The following is a 21,761-nucleotide window of genomic DNA, read 5'->3' on the forward strand; positions in this document are numbered from 1 at the left end:
GAGTGTACTTTCCTTAAATGTAAACCAATGACATCAATTCACTGGCTCATGGTTCATCTGTCCAAGTCCCTGGAATCCTCTCCTTCCCCCACTCTCCCTTCCTCTCTCACTTATAAACATGTACACTAGCTTCAGATCCTTCTTCCTTCCACATTATCCTTTCAGAGTTCTTCATTTTTTTATGTTTACTATGCATAAGCCTGCATTGAAAGACCTTCCAATGTATAGGGTCAGGTATGTGTTGTGAGAGCTTGTAAGGTTTTCCTATGGTGGTGCAAGTTCACGGCTTTCAGGGACCGTGAGAACAGGTGAAGGGTCTGAGGAGATGGGCAGCTCCAGCAGAGCCCGCCGGTTCCACAAGTCTCCCGTTTCCCGGCGAGCCATGCCACACAAGGCAGAGAGGATTCTGGGTGGGGAACAATGCTCCCAGGGCCTGAGGCGTTGAGGGCGGTGCAGGGGAGGGAGGAGATAAGAACAAGACGGATGGGGGGCACAGGACAGAAGTATGCAAGAGCCCACCACCATTCCAAATTTTTATCATTTTTGTCTGGCTGCCTTTGGGCTTCCCTTCATCCCACAAAAGAAAGGCCCCAAACCTTAGAGTTCAGAAGTCTGCAAGATGTTACAAGTAACAGATGCTTACTGATCACCGATTCAATGCACAGGCCAGCAGGAGTTGTCGCAGCAGAAAAAGCAAGGATGGAGAAGCAGAGGACAAGGTTGGGCAAGCTCTTCAATTCTCTGAACTGTATTTTTCTTATCCTTTAATGGGCTGTAATTAGGATTTGGTGAGAAAAAAAATAGGCTTGAGCCTCTAGCCACAGGTGACAAACAATAAATGACACTAACAGATAAAAAAGAAATGTAAAGGGCTAATTTTCCAGGCACTTTTCCATACTGCTAGGAAGACAAATTATCCATATAAAAAGATGAATACAGAAGGTTGCATAGTTGACCCTTTATAAAGACAGTATTTTAATATAATTGCTGAGATAGAATTTAGTCCTTAACAAGTCCTATGTGTCCTTCTTTTCTATTATTTAAATGTAAATGGGTACTTCCCATTGAGAAAAGATGACAAACAAATATGACCAAAGACATTAGAAATTGTATAATGTACAATGAAATTCAGGCTCAAAATTGGACCCTCCCCCTGGGGCACCTGGTGGGCTCAGTGAATAGGGCATGCAACTCTTGATCTCAGGGCTGTAAGTTCGAGTCCTATGTTGGGTATAGAGATTACTTAAAAGTAAAATATATATTTTTTTAAATTGGACCTTCGGGGCGCCTGGGTGGCTCAGTGGGTTAAGCCGCTGCCTTCGGCTCAGGTCATGATCTCAGGGTCCTGGGATCGAGTCCCACATCGGGCTCTCTGCTCAGCAGGGAGCCTGCTTCCCTCTCTCTCTCTCTGCCTGCCTCTCTGCCTACTTGTGATCTCTGTCTGTCAAATAAATAAATAAAAATCTTTAAAAAAATAAAAAAATAAAAAAATAAATAAATTGGACCTTCGGCGCCTGGGTGGCTCAGTGGTTTAGGCCTCTGCCTTCAGCTCAGGTCATGATCTCAGGGTCCTGGGATCGAGCCCCACATCGGGCTCTCTGCTCGGCGGGAGCCTGCTTCTCCCTCTCTCTCTGCCTGCCTTCTACCTACTTGTGATCCCTCTCTGTCTATCAAATAAATAAATAAATAAAAATCTTAAAAAAAAAATAAAAAAAATAAATTGGACCTTCCCCTCCTAATGTTCTGGGTAAGTGTGATACTAGATGCATTATTTCTATAGGGACTCAGTACAGTATGGTGGAGAGAATATTGAATCTAAAGGTTAGAGTTCTTGGTTTCAGTTTTGACTCTTTTGCTAAGCAATATCTTAATTTGGGAACAGAAAGCTTAGATTCTAGGCCTGAGCATGGCTATAGAGGTACTCTAAAAGTTACCTTTGAAATTAACCAAAATAGAGACTCCTGAGTGGCTCAGTTGGTTAAACCTCTGCCCTCGGCTTACGTCATGATCCTGGGGTCCTGGGATTGAGCCCTGCATCGGGGTCCCTACTCAGCAAGGAGCCTCCTTCTCTCTCTCCCTCTGCCTGCTGCTCCCCCTGCTTGTGCTCTCTCTCTCTCTCTCTCTGTCTCTCTCTTTCTGACAAATAAATAAAATCATAAAAAGTAAGGAAAAGAATAAAAAATAAAATGAGACAAAAAGGGGAAACTGGGTGGCTCAGTGGGTTAAAGCCTCTACCTTCGGCTCAGGTCATGATCCCAGGTCCTGAGATCGAGCCCCACATCGGGATCTCTGCTCAGCAGGGAGCCTGCTTCCCTTCCTCTCTCTCTGCCTGCCTCTCTGCCTACTTGTGATCTCTGTGTGTCAAATAAATAAATAAAATATTTTTAAAAAATGAGCCAAAAATATAAGTGCAAAAAGAAAAACAAATTCTGCCAGCTCACCGTCCTACAGGCTGAGTAAACGGTACTACCTCCCTTCTAAAGAGCAAAATAAACAAAACCAAAATGCTTATCCTCAGCACATGGTCTTAGTTAAAATAAAAGTATACACTTCAGTGCTGTATAGACCTGGATTGTATCCCACTCTCCTAAAAAAGGCATGTAAGTGGGGTCTCGACTGGCTTCTCTCTTCATGATGTAGGAGGTGTTGCATGTACAGCTGATCACGTTACCTTCCATCGCTGAAAGGAATGAACTGTAACAAACAGGCTTTAAAGTTCACACGCGATCATTTACCATGTGTCTACTATGCATCAGGCCCACTATGGAGAATGGTGGACTCAGAATAACATTGTTCTCTAATGTATCAGTCCGGTGGTGGAATATATAAACTGATACGATATATGCGAGGGTCTTGCTAATGGTATAAATCAACAGCCGAGCCAGAAATCTGCGAGGAGGAATGCTCTCCTGGGAGACTCTGGGAAGACTGTGGTGGAGATGATGTTTGAGTTGAGTCTTGAGAGGCAAGTGGAACTTTGCCAGGTGAAGAAAGAGAAGGGTATTTATGAGCAAAGGGAATAGAGTGGCTTGGGAAAGTGCCTAGCACATACGAGAAATAGCGAAGAGAGATGTGTAGCTGCAGCCCAGGTTTTGTGGGAGGGAAGGTGGATGGACAGATAGTTTGGGGCAAGAGATGGGGAGCTTTGTTATCCCACATTCAGGGGGGAATCACCCCTGTAGTCAACAGGGGACCACAAAGGTGTAGTGCGTGATATATTGTATGTGTTGTGCTTTTATCTTCTTTTTATTTTTTATTTTTCACAAGATTTTATTTATTTATTTGTTTAGAGCATGCTCATGAGCCAGTGAGGGGAGAAGGGGCAGAGGAAGAAGGAGAGAGAATCTTAAGCAGGCTCCACACCCAGCATGGCATCTGAGGCAGAGCTTGAACCCATGACCCTGAGATGATGACCTAAGCTCAAATCAATAGTGGGATGCTAGGGGCTCCTGGGTGGCTCAGTGGGTTAAGCCTTTGCCTTAGGCTCAGGTCATGTCTCAGGGTCCTCGATCAAGCCCTGCGTTAGCCCTCTGCTCAGCAGGGAGCCTGCTTCCCTCTCTCTGCCTGCCACTCTGCCTACTTGTGATCTCTCTCTCTGTCAAATAAATAAAATCTTAAAAAAAAAAATAGAAGAGAGTCAAGACACTTAACCGACTGAGCCACCCAGGCACCCCAAGATTTTATTTTTAAGTAACCTCTACACCCAGCTCGGGACTTGAACTTACAACCTTGAGATCAAGAGACTCCAGCTCCACTTACTCAGCCAGCCAGGCACCCCATGCACGCATGTGTTTGTCATACTTTTAAGGTAACGGGAGGTTGTGCAGAGGGAGTGTGTAACTTGGCAGTAAGGAAAAACAGGTTAGGAGACCAAACAGGAGGTGGTGGGGGGAAGGGCTGACTTTGAGAAGCACTTCTTCTTTTTTTTTTTTTTCCCCCTGAAGTGGGATTCTTTATTGGAACTTAATGTTTACATTGACAGACTGCTGGACCCAAATGTTTATAAGATTTTATTTTTTTTTCAGTGTTCAAAAATTCATTTTTTATGCACCACACCCAGTGCTCCATGCAATACGTGCCCCCCATAATACCCACCACCAGGCTCACCCAAGCCCCCCACTTTCCCTTCAAACCCCTCAGTTTGTCTCTCAGAGTCCACAGTCTCTCATGGTTTGTCCTCCCCTCCGAATTTCCCCAAGTCACTTGAGAAGCATTTCTGAAAGAGAAGAGATAATATGTGGTAAGCACTGGATGTGGAGGCTGAGGGGGAGGCAGAAATAGAGTGTGACTTTGAAGTTGCTCAATACAAGGGAGACTGGGTGGCTGGTGGTACTGTTGACTGAGGTCAACTCAGAACAGGTTGGGTTCTTGACTCCAGTGTGCTCCTGGCTTAAGAATCAACACTGACAGCACCACAGGTGGTCAGTGCCCAAACAAGAAGACAGGATATCAGTGGCTGACAAAGTGCATGAAGCCTACCCTAGAATGAGACAACTGATCTTAATTGCCAGACTTTGGGCTAAAAGTAAAACATAACTTAAAAGTTCTTTAAGGGGAACCAGGGGGGCTCAGTGGGTTAAGTATCCAACTCTTGGTTTCAGCTCAGTTTATGATCTCATGGGTTGTGGGCTTAGGATTCTCCTTTTGCCCCTCTCCTTGCTTGTGTGCATACTCGCCTTCTCAAAATAAATAAATAAATATTTTTTAAAAAGTCTCTTTAAGTAGTTCTGAACAGTTCGGTTCAACACCATTTAAAAGCTGTTTTCTAGGGGTTCCTGGGTGGCTCAGTGGGTTAAGCCTCTGCCTTCAGCTCAGGTCATGATCTCAGGGTCCTGGGATCCAGCCCCACATCAGGCTCTCTGCTGAGCAGGGAACCTGCATCCCCCTCTCTCTCTGCCTCTCTGCCTACTTGTGGTCTCTATCTGTCAAATAAATAAATTAAATCTTTTTTTAAAAAAAGCTGTTTTTTAAAATGTGTCTCATTTATTGCAAACCTCTTTTTTGGTTACACTGTGTATGATTTCCAGTTAAAAGAATGCAGAGTGAGAATGCTGGAGCCGGATTACCTGGGCAGGTGACCCTAGGCAAGACTTCAACCTCTTGTGCTTCAGTTTCCTTGCTTGCAAAATAAGTTCTTCATGAGGCTGTTACAGGAGTAATTTCATAAATGTAGAAGTGTGCCTGGCACATTGTCAAGTACATTATAAGTATTTGCTATCATTATTAATAAATAATAGAATTCTCAACTAAAAATGGTATAAATGTTAGAGACTTATCATGGAACAAGATTTTAAGTGGACTGTTCCAGAGCTGGTGCTGTTGCTTGATAACCAAGTTATAAAGGACCAGTCTCTTCCCATATAGCACTTTGCCATACTCAGCTTGTTAGTGATGTCTCCCTTCATGGTGGCAGAAAGGCTGCAATTGCTCCAAGTATCAAGCCCTTACACAACTGGCATTCCAAGTAGGAAAGGAGGGTTGGAAGGAAAAAGCACTTTTTTCTTTGTGCCGCCCTCATTTATTAAGGAGGAGAATTTTTCCTAGAAGCCCCTAGTAGGTTTCCTTTCAGCTAGAACTGGGCCATGGGCCCATGCCTAACTTCAAGAGGGACTGGGAAAAACTCTGACACTTCTAACCTACAACAAACGAGGCAAAAGTGAAACTGGGGCCAGCTGTTGTATGGATAACTGCAGCGCCTTCCACAGCCTTCTAAGTAGTTTCAAGGATGCCTCACTCAGGCAGGGGGTTCTTGAGAAATAAGAGTGTAGAAGTCTTTATTCAGAGTGAGTCAGCCATAGGTTTCACCCTTCAGAGGTCATTAGCTGTTTTAAGAATAGCTTTTGAGGCATAATATTCCATTATATGTATGGACCACATCTTCTTTATCCATTTGTCTGTTGAAGGGCATCTTAGCTCTTTCCATAGTTTGGTGACTGTGACCATTGCTGCTATAAACATTGGGGTACAGATGGCCCTTCTTTTCACTGCATCTATATCTTTGGGGTAAATACCCAGTAGTGCAATTGCAGGGTCATAGGGAAGCTCTATTTTTAATTTCTTAAGGAGTCTCCACACTGTTTTCCAAAGTGGCTGCACCAACTTGCATTCCCACCAACGGTGTAAGAGGGTTCCCCTTTCTCCACATCCTCTATGGTCCATATATATACAATGGAGTATTATGCCCCCATCAGAAAGGATGAATATCCAACTTTTGTATCAACATGGGCAGGACTGGAGTAGATTATGCTGAGTGAAATAAGTCAGGCAGAGAGGGTCAATTATCACATGGTCTCACTTACCTGTGGAACATAAGGAATAACACAGAGGACATTGGGAGTTGGAGAGAAGTGAGTTGGGGGAAAGTGGAGGTGGAGACAAACCATGAGAGACTGTGGACTCTGAGAAACAAACTGAGGGTTTTGGAGGAGGGTGGGGTAGGGGGTTGGGTGAGCCTGGTAGTGGGTATTGAGGAGGGCATGGATCACTGGGTGTGATGCATAAACAATGAATCTTGAAACACTGAAAAAATAAAGTTTAAATAAATTAAAAAAAAAAAAAAAGAATAGCTTTTGAACCCAGGAAAAGTCCCTGTTGGTAAAATATGGAGAGATATTTTTGAGCAGGGCTTCCTTCCTAATATTCAGGTTCCTTCTTAGCTGTCAACTTCTCTTCCCACAAACCAAAGGAGGGGGCTCATAATTCAGTTCACCTTGTCTAAAAGGTTGACCAATCTAGTCACTGTTAAAGTTATTTGCAAGAAAGCATAGGCAGGCTCTCTTCACTGACCCAGCAGCAGGGGGTTATAAGCAGGGAGAGCTGCATGAGAAGAGCTACTCTTTCCTCCTTAGATGCATGTCTTAAATCCAGCTGTTTCCCTACAATGCATATCCCGGACTCTCTACCAGAGTCGGGGCCCAAAGCAACCCTCATCTGGGCGCCTGCTCAAGTCTTTCCCTTGCCAGAAAGAATGCGGTGCAAAAAGGTAGAGAGCTATGAAAGAGCCAGAAGAAAATGTTTCTAAACACCCACAGAAAGCCAGATTCCCACTAACCAATTCTGTTAACAAAGAGAGTAGACATTTTAAAATTCCAAGGCATTTAGTTACTAATCTGATTCTGGCCTACATGTGGATATTCAATAAATACTTGTTAAATTGATTCAAAGTTTTATTTATTCAACCTACTTAAAGCTTATGTAAACCCCTTGGAGATTTGTGTCAAGCTGTTAAGTTGGAAAATATATGAAAAGTAGAATATTCACTAGACCGGCTTTCCTGTTAATGAGCTTTATGAGCTTAGTGTAAACTGGTGTGCGTGTGTGTGTATGTGTGTGTGTGTGTGCACGCGCGTGCAGCAGCAGCAGCAGCAGCAGCAGCAGAAGGAAGATATAAGGAGGAAACAGGAGAAAAGCCTGTTTCTGTCATTTCCCACGTTTGTCTTCATATGATGCTGTACTTACTAACCAGCTACTGCCCTCTAGTGCTCACTGTGTTAAATTCCCTTCTGAATTCCATTTTCATCTAAAAACCCAGGACTCCAGGAAGGGATAATGTCTTGTTTTGCAGATGAGCAAACTGAAGTCCAGAGACTGAGGTGTCCAACTGACCCAGGCGGTTTCCTGGATTCTTAGGTACCTAACTGTAACTCATCCGGCAAACCCTTTTTATTAAATGCCATGCCTCAGACATTTCAATAACTAATCAATAAAAATTACAGCATATTTGTCGTACACCAGAAATTAATATAACACTGTGTGTTAACTCCACTGGAGTTACAAATAAATAAATGTTTAAAATGCACATGAAAATTACAGCAGCATAATCATTTAACAATAAATAATGTTAAGTGTTATCTGTTATTTTCCATGTTATTCCAAATAAAGCCAAAATTGACTGTTGGTGAAATTTCGGTAAGGATTTCTAAATATCGTTGCTATGTTTTAAACTTGGTGAAGTTTAGAAAATTCCTGTATTACTTTTGGGGGCAGGGGGCAGGATATTTAACCAGAATGGACCCAAAGTATACTTGGCTATTTATCAGAATTGACTTATCACTGTCTCCACATAGGCTAATCTTCTGCTAGAATTCTCCCAAAGGAACCTCTTTGCTCACTGATGGGAAAAGGGGGGGGGGGGTGTTTGCCATTTTAACTTAGAACACATATTTTCATCATTTAATCATTTTGCTGGTGGGAATAAATTGAAAGTTATCCAGCTGGATGCGTCACTTACAAGAACATTACTGAGTAACAAAAGATTTATTCAAATATTTAATTGGAAGGAAATACATCTGGAATAACTTTTATTGGAATTCATATAAAAAGGAAAGTAAATCCATTAGAATTAATATCATAAACAGTTGGCTTTATCTGGAACCAGAAATGTTAATGAAATGGAGCCCAAAAGTCCTAACCACTTTTCCTTGCAAAAAGCCAGTCATTTTTTAATTTATATGCCAATTACACTTTATTACTTTAGGTTGAGCTTTGTTTTCAGCAAATATTTTAGAGCGAAGTCACTCGAATTACCTAATTAGTTTCCTTTCTCCTCTTGTCTTCAAACACCAAGCAAAAAGAAAGTTGTAGGGGGCATCTACCTCCTTCAGGATGCTTCAGAAATTCTGCTATGACCGGTGAGTCAGCAGGAAGTCACTGGGTTGGGGCTACTAGTAACTACGGGAATTAAGAGACATCTAGTTTCCTTCTTAGATGTCAACATAGATCCCATTGATCAAATAATCCAGTCTCGAATAACGTCTCCTGCGGAGGGATTCTGAGAACATTCTACCCAAAAGGACAAGGCCTATGGCTAGGAACAGAACCCCAAAGAGCAGGGTTCCGATGAGGAGCCATTTTTCAAATGGAAGGCCGTGTTGACTTTCTGGAATACTGTTCAGGGAGGAACCACCGGGTCTGGCCTTCTCATTTTCCTGGGAAGCAGTTTTGTTTGGAGCAGAAGAAACCACATCTGACAAAAGCAGCATAGCTGCAGATGAATCCACAGTTGACAGAGAAAGTGTAATGGGGTTACTCTGGGCATCCTCTGTGTTTGAAGTGAGGCTGGAAATTTCTCGAAAGGGCACTGTTTCTGCGGGGCTTTTCCAGTCTATGGGCGCCCCAGAGATGGCGTTTGAAACGGCTGCTGTAGTTATGCTAGCTTTGGGTATAACCACTGCATGGGTCAAAACGGTAGACAAGAGGGTTGTGGGGGGCTGCAACTTGCCCGGGGTTAGGGCTGGAGCTGAGGTGGCCATCTCTGGTTCAGAAGTCACAGAAAGTATCACGGGAACATTGGTGGTAGGGGGCAATGCAGGCTTTGGGGGGGTAGAGGTGATACGCTGAGAAGCAATGGTCATCATCGTAGGGAGCGTTGTCACATGTTCAGGTAGGAGACGAGCTATTTTTTGCTCTGAGGAAAACTGTGAACTCTGTGAATGGCCTTTTTCTTTAGAAACAGGGAACAGTTTACTTGCTTGACCAATCTTGAATAGTTTCTCCGAGTGATCTGAGGATCCAAACTGCTGAGAAAATGCATCTCTCCAGAAACTATCCGTGGGCTTTGAATACCCTGTGGGGGTGGGAGTGATTCCCTGTGAAGACTGGCCATGGATAAGAGAATCTTCTTGGGTTAACGCTGGGCTTGGCGAGTTCGTTCTGGCCAAAGCTGGAAAATCTGAAAAATGTAAAGAAAAATAAAAGGAGACTTAAATATTTCCATGCGAACGCAGGTTAAAAAAAGACAAACATATCAGCTTGTTCAGTAAATCCCCAAACTGTTGAAACTTGACATTTCATAGAAACTTGCGCAAAATGGAAAAATACAAATTGCTAAATCCGAATCTGGTGACACTGCCTCTCTACCAGATGCTGTGGTTTATTTCTAGAGTGATGGGACAGAGGAGAAATGTGTGGAGGAGGACCAGGCAAATTAAGGAAGAGGTGGGAGGAGCAGAACAAAGGAGCTAAGAGGAGCTCGGGAGGTTTAGGAATGTGGGGACACATGGGGGGGCTGAGGCCAGGGAAGAGAGCCGGGCCAGGGGGACACCGCAGGAACTGGCAGAGAGAAGTCTCCCTGGGAAACCAGCAATCACCAAGGAGAGACTTCACAGCAAGGGCGGCCCGCAGACAAGAACAGTAATAGAGGCCTGGGGCAAAGAGGAGCAGAGGCAGAACCCGGGACATTGGCCTGACACAAGGAGGATTCCTGTGGGCCGGGAGGGATGGTATGGTCTCCTCCCAGGGCAGAGAAGCCAAGGCAGCAGCCGAAGGCTGGTGACATTTTCCAATTAAAAAAAAAAAAAAAAGGTTTTGGCACCACACTCAGGGGAGGAAAGCGATCTGGGAGATTTAATTTTGACTCTCAGAGATTACCATTTCAGAGCCAATATCTTAAATCGGAGGACAACGGAACCAATATTTGAAATTACGATGGCCACAGGGCTGTGATAAAGAGCAGAAAATCACACAGTTCTGAGGGCTGCTGGGGAGGAACCAGCCTCAGATCCTCCTCAGGGGTAAGAGAAATTTTAGAACTGTGCTCTTAGTCTCACACGCCATTCATCACAGCTCCACCCGGAAAGGCTTTTTGGAGCCATGGGAGCAGGGAATGATCATTTGAATTTCTCTGTGTCACTCTGCTACTTGGCTGGTCATTTCACTTAGATTTGAACTGCGGCAAACACAAGGAAGGAAGAAAAGGAATTTCTTAGCATTCATCAGTTCATTCTTCCCTGTTCGCTTTCCCCTTTTCTTCTTCGATTCCTCCCAATGCCGGTTTCTGAACCAGACCCTACTCTCCTCTCTGCTAACAACCAGATCCAGAGGCAACTTGAGATTTATAATATCTTTGACTGGTCTGTAAGCTTCACACGCCAAAGAGGTCCTTCAAAACTGTCACTTGTCAGGGCGCCTGTGGGTTAAGGTGGCTCAGTTGGTTAAGCGGCTGACTTTTGACTTTGGCTCAGGTTATGATCCCAGGGTCGTGAGACAGAGCCCAACATCAGTCTCTGTGTGGAGACTGCCTGAGAGTCTCTTTCCCTCGCCCTCTGCCCCACCCCCTGCCTGCCCACATAAGCATAAATAAATAAAATCTTAAAAAAGAACTGTTACTTACTTGTCCATCTAGGACAGGGGTCAGCAAATTATGACCCGAGGGCCAAATCTGGCTTGCCACTTCTCTTTGTATGGCTTATGAGCTAAGATCTACATTTTTAAACAGCTGACAAAAATCAAACAGGATACTATTTTGTGACACATGACAATTACATAAAATTCCAATCTCAGTGTCGCAAATAAAGTTTTATTGGCATGTAACGGTGCCCATTAGTTTAGACATTGGCTGTGGGTACTCTGTACTACAAAGACATAGGTGAGTAACAACAGATTGTATATGGCCCATAAATCCTAAAACACTGGCCTAGGAAGCCTAAAGTACTTATCCTTTTGCCCTCAAAAGACAACGTTTGTGGACACCTGCTCTAGGATATAGTACTTTAATCCAAAATAGAATTTGGAGGATTGAAATGCCTCTCTCCTCCAACAATGCTGAAGGAAAGAGTTTCTGCTGCAGGATATACCACACTGATAGACACAACAACACTATGAGAGAAACTGCATCTATATTTTTAGGTAGTATCAGATATTTTTTAAAAAAGAACAGGACTCAACATAGTTCATTTCTTTTTTTAAAAAAGATTTTACTTATTTATTTATTTGAGAGAAAGAGAGAGCACGAGCAGGGGGAGCAGCATAGGGAGAGGGAGAAGCAGATAGCAGGAAGCCTAATGTGGGGTTCAATCCCACGGTCACGCCCTAAGACAAAGGCAGAGGCTTAACTGACCGAGCCACCCAGGTGCCCCAACATATCTCATTTTAAAGTTCCAAAAAAAGACTAGTTAACTCAATGCTCTGTGATGTGTAGGAACTCAGAACTTAAACAAAGCCATTGACAAAAAATGACCAAAACAGCTGCTTTCTTTCTCAAGAGTGCAAGCCCATAAAGAAAGCAGGGCTAGGGCTAGTCCCATTTCTTGATAAGATTCATCTATTGGCAAAGATCCTAGAACCACCCAGGGATCCTCAACACCTGCTCTGTTTACCTCACCCACTGATGTTTGCCATCGGGGTGTAGTGGTTTTTCTCGCTTATGCAGAGATGAGCCAGAGGGGACTGAGAAACAGCCCTGGGCCCTCAATCCTTCTTCTGAGTTTCACTCTCAAGGGACTTTACAAACTAAAAACTTGGGGACTGACTATTCCTTGGAAACCAGCTGAGCAAACAAACTCCCAATTTATTCTCTCTCTGAATTCCCCCCTTCTAGTCCTTAGTAAATGGGACATACCATGAAGCTGAAAGAAAATTTAATAATGCCAAGTTGCAATGGTTTAATAGCATGGACAGAGTACGCTGTCATCTTTCAAACTTTTGGTCTTTAAATATTAGCCAATCAGTTATAGGAACTAGAGTTCATGAGGAAACAAACCACCAATCAGATATCTATTTAATTTCACTCTAAACAGGAAGCAGATAGTTTATTTTTATGGGGAATCTTAATCCATCAACATGGGCAGATTCGTAAATAGAATTACAAGCTTAATTTGTAAACATCCTGTAGATTAAAAAGTCAACAACACTCTAATGTCCAAGGTTGGTGCCACTTTGCTCTGAGATGTCAACCAACCTGCTCTGGGCTGGTGTCGCCCCCTGGTGGCTTCCACAGGCACTGTTAGATTCCAATTCCAATTTATTACCTTCATACTCTTTCCTGAAAAGGTTTATACTCATGCCAAGTTCCCTTTTCTCCCGTTTCCACTGAAGAGAATCTTTACCACACACTCCCTTTTACACATGCACTACAAAAGCAACAATATTACAAAGTATTATGAAAATTATAAAACAAATTCAACTATAATTTTTGTCATTATGTCCCAACGACTATTAACATGTTTGTATATCTTAAAGTTAAATTTTTTTCAGGTTTTTATCTGAAATTGTGTTTATTTACATACCTTAAACTTATTTTGTTTTAAATTTTACTTATTTATTTGACAAAGAGAGAACACAAGCAGGGGGAACAGCAGAGGGAGAGGGAGAAGCAGGCTCCCCACTAAATAGGAAGCCTGGTGTGGGCTTGATCCCAGGATGCTGGGATCATGACCTAAGCCAAAGGCAGATGCTTAACCGACTGAGCCACACAGGCATCCCCTTCAAACTTATTTTTTAATATCTGCCATCACATTCTTTTAAGTAGATCCATCATATTTTACACCCAACAGTTCTCTGGCAATTGGATATGTATGTTACTTCTATTTTTCACTCTTTAAACTAATTATATAATAAACAGCTTCAAATCAATAGCTTTTTCTTGTTTTGTTGTTGTGTCTTTAGATTATATGGAAGTTGAATTACTGGAGGAAATTACCTATAATTTCTTTAACACTGTGCTTTGGGGTGCCTAGGTGGCTCAGTGGGTTAAAGCCTCTGCCTTAGGCTCAGGTCATGATCCCAGCATCCTGGGATCAAGCCCCAAAACAGGCTCTCTGCTCGGCAGGGAGCCTGCTTCCCTCTCTCTCTCTCTCTGCCTGCCTCTCTGCCTACTTGTGATCTCTGTCTGTCAAACAAATGAATAAAGTCTTAAAAAAAAAAAACCACTGTGCTTTAATGACAAAATAGAAGACAGACATAAGGAAACACACAGATAATGGAAGAAGGAACAGAATGAAGAGGTAGTGAGAAGGGATAAGAGAGACAGAACATTATGGTCCAGCTTCCATATGATGGGAGTTCCAGAAGGAGAAGAACAAATGTTCCAATTAGTGTCTTGAGCCCCAAACTCTTTGAAAATTAAGACTTGGATATCCATCTCTGGCTTAATACCACTCCTGATTGTCTAATGCAATGGTCGAGGTGGCCAAAGGGAACAGCAAGAAGTATCACCACCACCCCATAAGCCCCAGTTTTTTAGCCAAGGAGATATATATATATATGTATACATATACATATACATACACACACACACACACACACAGAGGCACGAAGTGAAGGAGCCATACACATCAGGGACAGCCACTCTGGGAAGGGGGCAGGACAAGACACTGTCCGTGTAAAGGAAGGTCTTGAGTGTTTTGAGAAGCCTCATTTGTTCTATGCCTTATGTTTCTAAAGATCATAATTTTATATTGTACATGATTTCATGTTACTGTATATACAATGTACCACTTTAACTCTTTGTAAGAATACAGCTCAGTGACACTGAGTATATTCACCTTGTCTGCAACTGTCACCCTCACCCATTTCCAGAACTTTCTTCATCTTGCAAAACTGAAACTTTGTACCTTGTGCAAGTTTTCTTATACTTGGGTTTATATCATTACTTAGGAAGAATTCACAAAAATAATTTGTGATTTACATTCCTGCTTAAAGGAATGTTTGATACATCTGGCTCATTATCCAAAACTCAGACACAGGCTTACCCAGGGGACAAGGCAGAGTCTGTGCCCAGGCCCCCCTGGTAGTTCATTCCCCAAAGTACCTCACACATAATACAGTCAAGAGAGAACCTTTGAGGGGGTGCCTGGGTGGCTCAGCATTTAAGCAGCTGACTCTTGATTTTGGTTCAGGTCATGCTCTCAGGGTCCTGAAATGGAGCCCCATGTTGGGTTCCACACTCAGAACAGCGTCTGCTTGTCTCTCTTCTGCTCCTCCTCTTGTTTTCTCTCTCTCTCTCAAATAAATGAATAAAATCTTAAAAGAGAGAGAGAGAGAGAAAACCCTTGTTTACACTCCCAACCCTAAAACCAGTGTCCTCAAACCTTCCCCAGCTCAGTAGATGGTGCCAACATCCATGTAGACAGTCAAGCTAAGACTCAACTCTAATGCTTCACTCTTTCCCATCGTCACACCCCAACCCACACCATCAGCAAGTCCTGTCAGCTCTACCTCTGAAATGGGCACATATTTACTTCTCTTTATGTCCTCTGCCACCTCTCTGGTCCACAGTGCCATGGTCTCTCACTTGGATCTTGCCTGCTGCCCCTCCCACCCTGTCTTCCCACTCCCCCTCTTGCTCCTTGTCCATCCCCAGTAGAACAGTCCCAGTGAGTTTTGAGATATCACCTTGAAAATACCATCCTACATTCCGGCTCAAAATCTCCCAATGGCTTCCTGTTGCAGACCTAAAATAAGAACTTCCTCCCCTGGCTTTCAAAGCTTTATGTGATCTCCCTGCTTTTCAGACTTCTTGCATATCTCTCTTTGTATGGTTCACTATGAGTCAGCCAGCTGGGACTGAAGTGTTTGTTCTTCAAACACTCCAAAACTATTCTGCCTTAGGATACTGGAATGGGCCACTTCCTCTGCCTGAAGTTCTTCCCAGATCTCACATCTGACTTCGTCCTGTGCAGATCTCAGTGGAGGGGTTACAGATGGGGTTCACAGATGCTTCCTCTGATCACCTAATCAAGATGGTCCACTCAGTGATCATCTATTACATTGTCTTTGCTCACTCGCATAGCACTTGTGACTCTATTTTTCTTGATTACTTATTTATCATGGTCCTTGTCTCTCTCCTAAAATATAAGTGCTCAAGGTAAGGACCTTGTTTTTCCTTTTTAGTGTTATATTTTTGTGTCCTTAGAGTGGAATAATGTTTGGCACCTGGACAATGCTAAGCAACATTTGTTGTTCATTAAGTAGATGAACAAATAGAATATTATTTATAGCCAAGGGTGTCATGACAAAAACTTTTTCTAAAACTTAAATCAAAGGAAACTTGATACTGAAAGCATCTCATCCTGAAAAACTAACAAGCCAAAATCTCACCAAGACATATCTGAATAATTCTATTATTTGTAGTTGTTTATTTTCTGTATTCTGAACAATATGTTTAATATGGAGACCATATTTCCAATGCCTTGTACAGAATCTGGCCCATGGTGGCTGCTCAGTAAATACTTCTTGAGTGAACTTCCCTCCAGGTCTGGATAATAAAATCCAGTGTGTTGGATTTCAGCCATTGTTATTATGAAATGATCAGAACTTAAAGACAAACATACTGGAATTTTGCACTCACATAGGTCTTAATTAACTCTTTGAAAACAGTCTCTCTGGGCCCTGGAGACCTTATTCCAGTGTTGTTTACATTGTTCTCAAGAGGTGTTTCAAAATGTTGTCATGAAAGGTCTGTGTGCCCTTTATCTCAGGAAGGTAAAAACAAAAGCTACACAACACAAAATATTATCATTTGGAGATCTTTCATTGGAAAAAAGATGTTTGATTTAATAAACTGAACTTTAAATCATGAGAATTTTCCAGTGTGCCTATTTACAACCACTTTTGGCAGTTTCACTTAGACTCTTGTAGAAAATCTTTCACATGAACCACATCCTTAAATAATTCCGATCACCAAGATAGAGAACAATGTTATTCTTACCTCTAATTATCCTGTAACTCATAAGTCCCTTTGCTGGTTTCAGCGGACAAGCTTCCTCGCTGGGACAGAAAAAAAGGTAGCAGTTGGGTTGTCTAGCTGTTTTTCGAGTGTCGAAGATCATCAAGTTACATGCTTTGTCTCCTGCAATGAAAGGCTTCCTAAGCATTATACTGAAACAGGATATTTTGAAGAGCAGGCAATGATTTATTCTGCAATCCAACACAAACACCTTCGTTCAGTGTTCACTTGCTGGCTGACCGCTGACTCATTTCCTCTTCCTTAGTCACATAAAGCAATTTGTAAAGACCTTGGGTTTAAATATCAGAATTAAGGTAATTCTGGCGAAACCAATTTTAAATAGTACGTTTAATTCTTTTTTTAAAAAATAGTACATTTAATTCTTTAGATAAGACTTCCATTTGCTAAAATATCCATTGAAACATCCACAGAAATACTGACTTCCCAATCTTTACACAACCCACAACTGAGTTGGGACTTCAAATCAGAAATGGATCTAACCTGTCTACGGCCATACCACCCTGAACGCGCCCGATCTCGTCTGATCTCAGAAGCTAAGCAGGGTCGGGCCTGGTTAGTACTTGGATGGGAGAAATGGATCTAACCTAATGATTTCTTGTATCTCTTATATCCTGAAGGCAGGCACCTATCTCAGACACCTCTGAAGCCATGAGTCCGGCTTTCTTGGGTAGAATTACTAAAGTCAGCATCAATCTCTCATGCTTCCTTCCACAAAGAATCTGAGTAGCATATGAAATACAGAGCCTATTTTTTTTACTTTTACCAGTATCATCCTTCTTTTGATTTTTTTTTTCTTTACATTTCTACTCTTCCTTATTTCTGCTTTTCTATTTTCCTTCCTTTCCAGCTTTTCACCCTTAGCTTTTATTTCTGGCTTCTTTTTCTCTTCTTCTGCCCAATAGAAGTTATTCTTTCTATTCATCATGGCCTAAGGTTGGCTTTGGCCTCAATCTAGTACAGTCTCACTTCTTGGCCTATGATCCCTGAGGGATCAGTATACCCCTGGTCAGGATGAAGGTTAAGAAGCATGTAGGCAGGCACCTGGGTGACTCAGTGGGTTAAGCCGCTGCCTTCGGCTCAGGTCATGATCTCAGGGTCCTGAGATCGAGTCCTGCATCGGGCTCTCCACTCAGCGGGGAGTCTGCTTCCTCCTCTCTCTCTCTCTGCCTGCCTCTCTGCCTACTTGTGATCTCTCTCTGTCAAATAAATAAATAAAATCTTAAAAAAAAAAAAAAGAAGCATGTAGGCTAATTATTAAAAATGCATGCTCTTTCTCACCATACACACAAATGCATACGCACACACATAACCATGTGTTAACTAACCTTGTTCTGGTAATCATTTTGTAATACATACATGCATCAAATCATCACACTCTGTATCTTTAGTTGACACAATGTTACATGCCCAATATATCTCAGTAAAGTTGGAAAAGCAGAAACCCTGCGTAACCTAGCCATCAGCACCACGTCTTCAAATCAGACAATGGTTAGGATCAACCTTGACTTCCACATTTGGAAATAAGACTCAGTGAGCTTCTGTGGGGGATCTGATCATGTCCACTCTCCATTACCCAGGCAATAAGAGATATACTTTAGCTTTTCCTTTCTCAGCAATGGGATAATTCTGCAATACCATTTTTTGGGGGCCACATAGGTAAAGGGGAAGGTCCATAAGCCCCCCAAGTTGTATGCAAAATCTTATGTCCTTTGTCCTTACGAGCATTTTTCCAGAGTCTGTGGCTACCAGCAAATTGTCAAAGTGCTTTTTTGAATCCTAAGCAGCTAAAGACCATTGCTCAATAAATGAGGAAAAGGGGCGCCTGGGTGGCTCAGAGGGTTGAGCCTCTGCCTTTGGCTCAGGTCATGATCTCAGGGTCCTGGGATCAAGCCCCACATTGGGCTCTCTGCTCAGCGGGGAGCCTGCTTCTCCCTCTCTCTGCCTACTTGTGATTTCTGTCAAATAAATAAATTAATTAAATAAATGAGGAAAAAGCCTAAAATCCGTTAAATGTGACCCACAATTACCTCTGCTTACAGTAAAACAGTAACAGTAAATTTCCTTGTACAATAAGGCAGCAAACCCACATTTCTTACTCAACACCCCCTATGGAACTGAAAAGCAACGCAAGGTTTCCTGTGTTCCAGCAGACACCCACCCGCAGTCCTGTTTGCAGATGATTTTCTATTTCATATAAGTGTTGACAGCATGTAAAGAAAAACTGGAAATTTAAATTAAATCTCTGTATTTTCCATAAATTGGTCTATAAAGCATGTTCAAAGGCACACTGCCGAGTTTAAGAAGACCACTGAAGGGTTTTTTGTTGTTTTTTTTTTTTTTGTTCTCCTGACATCAAATATGTGGTATTGTTTCCACACGAATTCTCCAATTCTCTGACACCAACTGAGTATCTTATAATTCAATTCAATTCTTACACTAACTACCTGGAGTAACCATCAGACTCCATAGGTTTAAGGGTTCAGTCCCATAAGACTGTCCTCACTTAGATGCCAGTAAAAAGTATCAGGTCCTTTGGCGGGGGGTGGGGAGGGGTGGGGGCGCGTGGGTGGCTCAGTTGGTTAAGGGTCTGACTTAGGCTCAGGTCACAACCTTGGAGTCCTACGATTGAGCTCTATGTGGGCTTCCCACTCAGCGAGGAATCTGTTTTTCCCTCTTCTTCTGTCCCTCCCCTGGCTTGTGCATGCTCTCTCTCTCTAATAATAATAATAATAATAATAATAATAATAATAATAATAAAAAGTATCAGGTCCGAGGTTACTCACATTTCTGCCCCGTGTGGCTATAAATTCAGGTTCTCACCACATGCAACCTCGGAATTGATAATTTGTTAGAACTACTCACAGAACACGGGAAAAAGCTACACTTACTATGACAGTTTATCAAAAAGACAGAAATGAACAGCTAGATGAAGGGTACAAAGGGCAAGGTCCAGAAGGGTCTGGACTGCAGGAGCTTCTGTCCCGGGAGGCTGGAGGTACCACCCTTCCAGATACATGGATGTATTTGACAACTTGGAAGCTGCCTAAAACTATGGTTTCAGGATTTTTATGGAGATTTCAATACGTGAATTCATTGATGACTGAATTCAATTACGTGGGTTCTTTGGTGACTGAATTCAATCTCCAGCCTCTCTTTTTTTACTTGGTGGGGGCGGTATGGGGCTGAAAGTTCCAAACTTCTAAACAAGGTTTGGTCTCTCTGGTGACTGATACCCATCCTGAAGCTATCTAGGGAGCCACTAAGAGTCACCTCATTAGCACAAACTCAGGTGTGGTTGAAAGGGGCTTAGAATGAAGAACAAAAGAAGCTCCTCTTCAGGAATTGTGAGGTTTTTAGGAGCTCTGTGCCAGGAACCAAGAACAAAGATTATATGGATATATTTCTTTCTATACCACACCCATTATATAAAGAAAAGACACTAAAGACATAACAGAAAACACATGGTTGGGTTGGCTAGTAAGCGAGGTTAAGGACCATCAGTCCAGCATCCACTAGCTCTTCTAGGGTTCTTGATGGCGAGACCTCATGCATCTTTTTCATTGTTTTGTCTCCAACACCTAGGAAGACACTTGGAGCTCAATAAATTGTGTGTGGCTTTTGTTGTTGTTGTTTGTTCATTTATTTTTCATTTAGGGAGTTCAAACAGGATTGTAAACACCTGAGAAATGATCATTGTTTCAATGTTTCTTTTTCAAGTCATAGGTCTGACACTTGAAATATGCAAATGTATGGTTCAAACCTATGGGCCTCAGTTTCCTTCTGTGTCATGTGAAGCTGTTAGATCAAACAGCTTCCCATGTCCCTTAAGGATTTTTGTTTCTAAGACATTGGAAACATACCTATTACAACATAACACCAGTGGTTTTCAGCCTTTTTTCTAACCAAACACCTGGGTGACAGACATACACACTCATCAGAAACTTTGCCTCAGCTTAGGGGAAGGGAGGACATACTTGTGGAACATTCTCCCAGTGATTTTGTTACTCACCTTTCTACCCCACTCAAAATCACTAGTATAATCTATGTAGCCACATCAACCAGCTACCTGTGTCACTAAATACTTGGAACAAAGAGCTGCCAAGAGACTATTACTTACCTGTTATGTTTTTTGTTGAACAGCAAGAATTAATGCAGTCTTCCTGAGTTAATGTATGTATGGGTTCATTGCCTCTAATTCCCTTAGAAAGAGATGACTGGATGTCAATGACAACATCTTCTAGACTCTTGGTAGGGCAGTTCTGACTGGTGGACAGCCTTAGTGTCAGGAAACAAATTATTACACAAGTGTAAGTCAAGCTCCATTTGTCCCTAAAGAACATTTTAAATTTCAGTTTAGTCTTAGTCTTCAAAGGTCAAGGACAATTCTTCCTCTGGTCTGAGTTTGCTTCAAGAAGATTATACAGATCATGGAATTTCTCTCTAGAACAAAAATAGAACATCAGCAATGAGTTTTGTTTCTTTTAATAAATCTAGCAAAGATACAGTTCATTTCCTTCTAGTCAATATAAATTCTGGATGTATAAAACAGAAATAAACAAGCATTTTTTTTTAATTTTTCACTTTTAATAGATCAAGACAATCTATCATTAAAAACCTGGAAGACAAACCATGAGAGATTGTGGACTCTGAGAAACAAACTGAGGGTTTGGGAGGGGAGAGGGGTGGGGGGTTAGGTGAGCCTGGTGGTGGGTATTAAAGAGGGCATGTACTGCATGGAATACTGGGTGTGGTGCATAAACAATGAATCTTGGAACACTAAAAACAAATTAAATTAAATTAAATTAAATTTTTAAGAAAACTTGGTAAAGAGGGGCACTTGGGTGGCTCAGTTGGTTGATCATCTAACTCTTGATTTCAGCTCAGGTCATGATATCAAGGTCATGGGATCAAGCCCAGAGTCAGGCTCAACACTCAGCAGGGAGTCTGCTTGAGATATTCTCTCCCTAACCCTCTGCCCCTGCCCCCTGTGCACTCTCTCTCTCTAAAATAAATAAATAAATCTTAGGGGAAAAAAACTTGGTAAAGAATTAATTAGCACAAACACATATACTATTCCATCAATGCTTAAAGGCTGAGCAGTGTCTATGATGGAAGAGGTATAAACAGAAGGCCTGCCCCAAAGTTCTAGAATCCTTTCTCTTCTTGCTTCTTCCAACCAGGAGGAGAGAGGACACAAAATTTCTAGTCACTGATAAAGCAGTGATCATACACTTGAGCATGGTTTCTTTCTTGCTAATAACAACTTGCATTTTCATATCACCTACTAGGTGGTAGG

At 42.2% G+C, this 21,761-nt stretch overlaps 1 protein-coding gene across 5 annotated transcripts in view; it reads right to left on the minus strand.

The window, feature by feature from the left end:
• Positions 1 to 8,237: 8,237 nt before the first annotated feature.
• The window catches only part of MANSC1 (MANSC domain containing 1), a 28,275-nt gene continuing 14,751 nt past the window's right edge, over positions 8,238 to 21,761 (minus strand). For all 5 annotated transcript variants that reach the window (XM_059402622.1, XM_059402618.1, XM_059402620.1 and 2 more), the window contains exons 2-4: positions 20,583 to 20,905; positions 16,427 to 16,567; positions 8,238 to 9,670 (exon numbers count right to left, since the gene is read on the minus strand). In XM_059402622.1, the coding sequence (XP_059258605.1) occupies positions 8,703 to 9,670; positions 16,427 to 16,567; positions 20,583 to 20,805 (1,332 nt within the window). In that variant the 5' untranslated portion in view covers positions 20,806 to 20,905 and the 3' untranslated portion in view covers positions 8,238 to 8,702. The remainder of the gene's footprint in view (positions 9,671 to 16,426; positions 16,568 to 20,582; positions 20,906 to 21,761) is intronic.

Source organism: Mustela nigripes, chromosome 6 (assembly GCF_022355385.1).
Source record: "Mustela nigripes isolate SB6536 chromosome 6, MUSNIG.SB6536, whole genome shotgun sequence".
Classification (NCBI taxonomy): Eukaryota; Metazoa; Chordata; class Mammalia; order Carnivora; family Mustelidae; genus Mustela; species Mustela nigripes.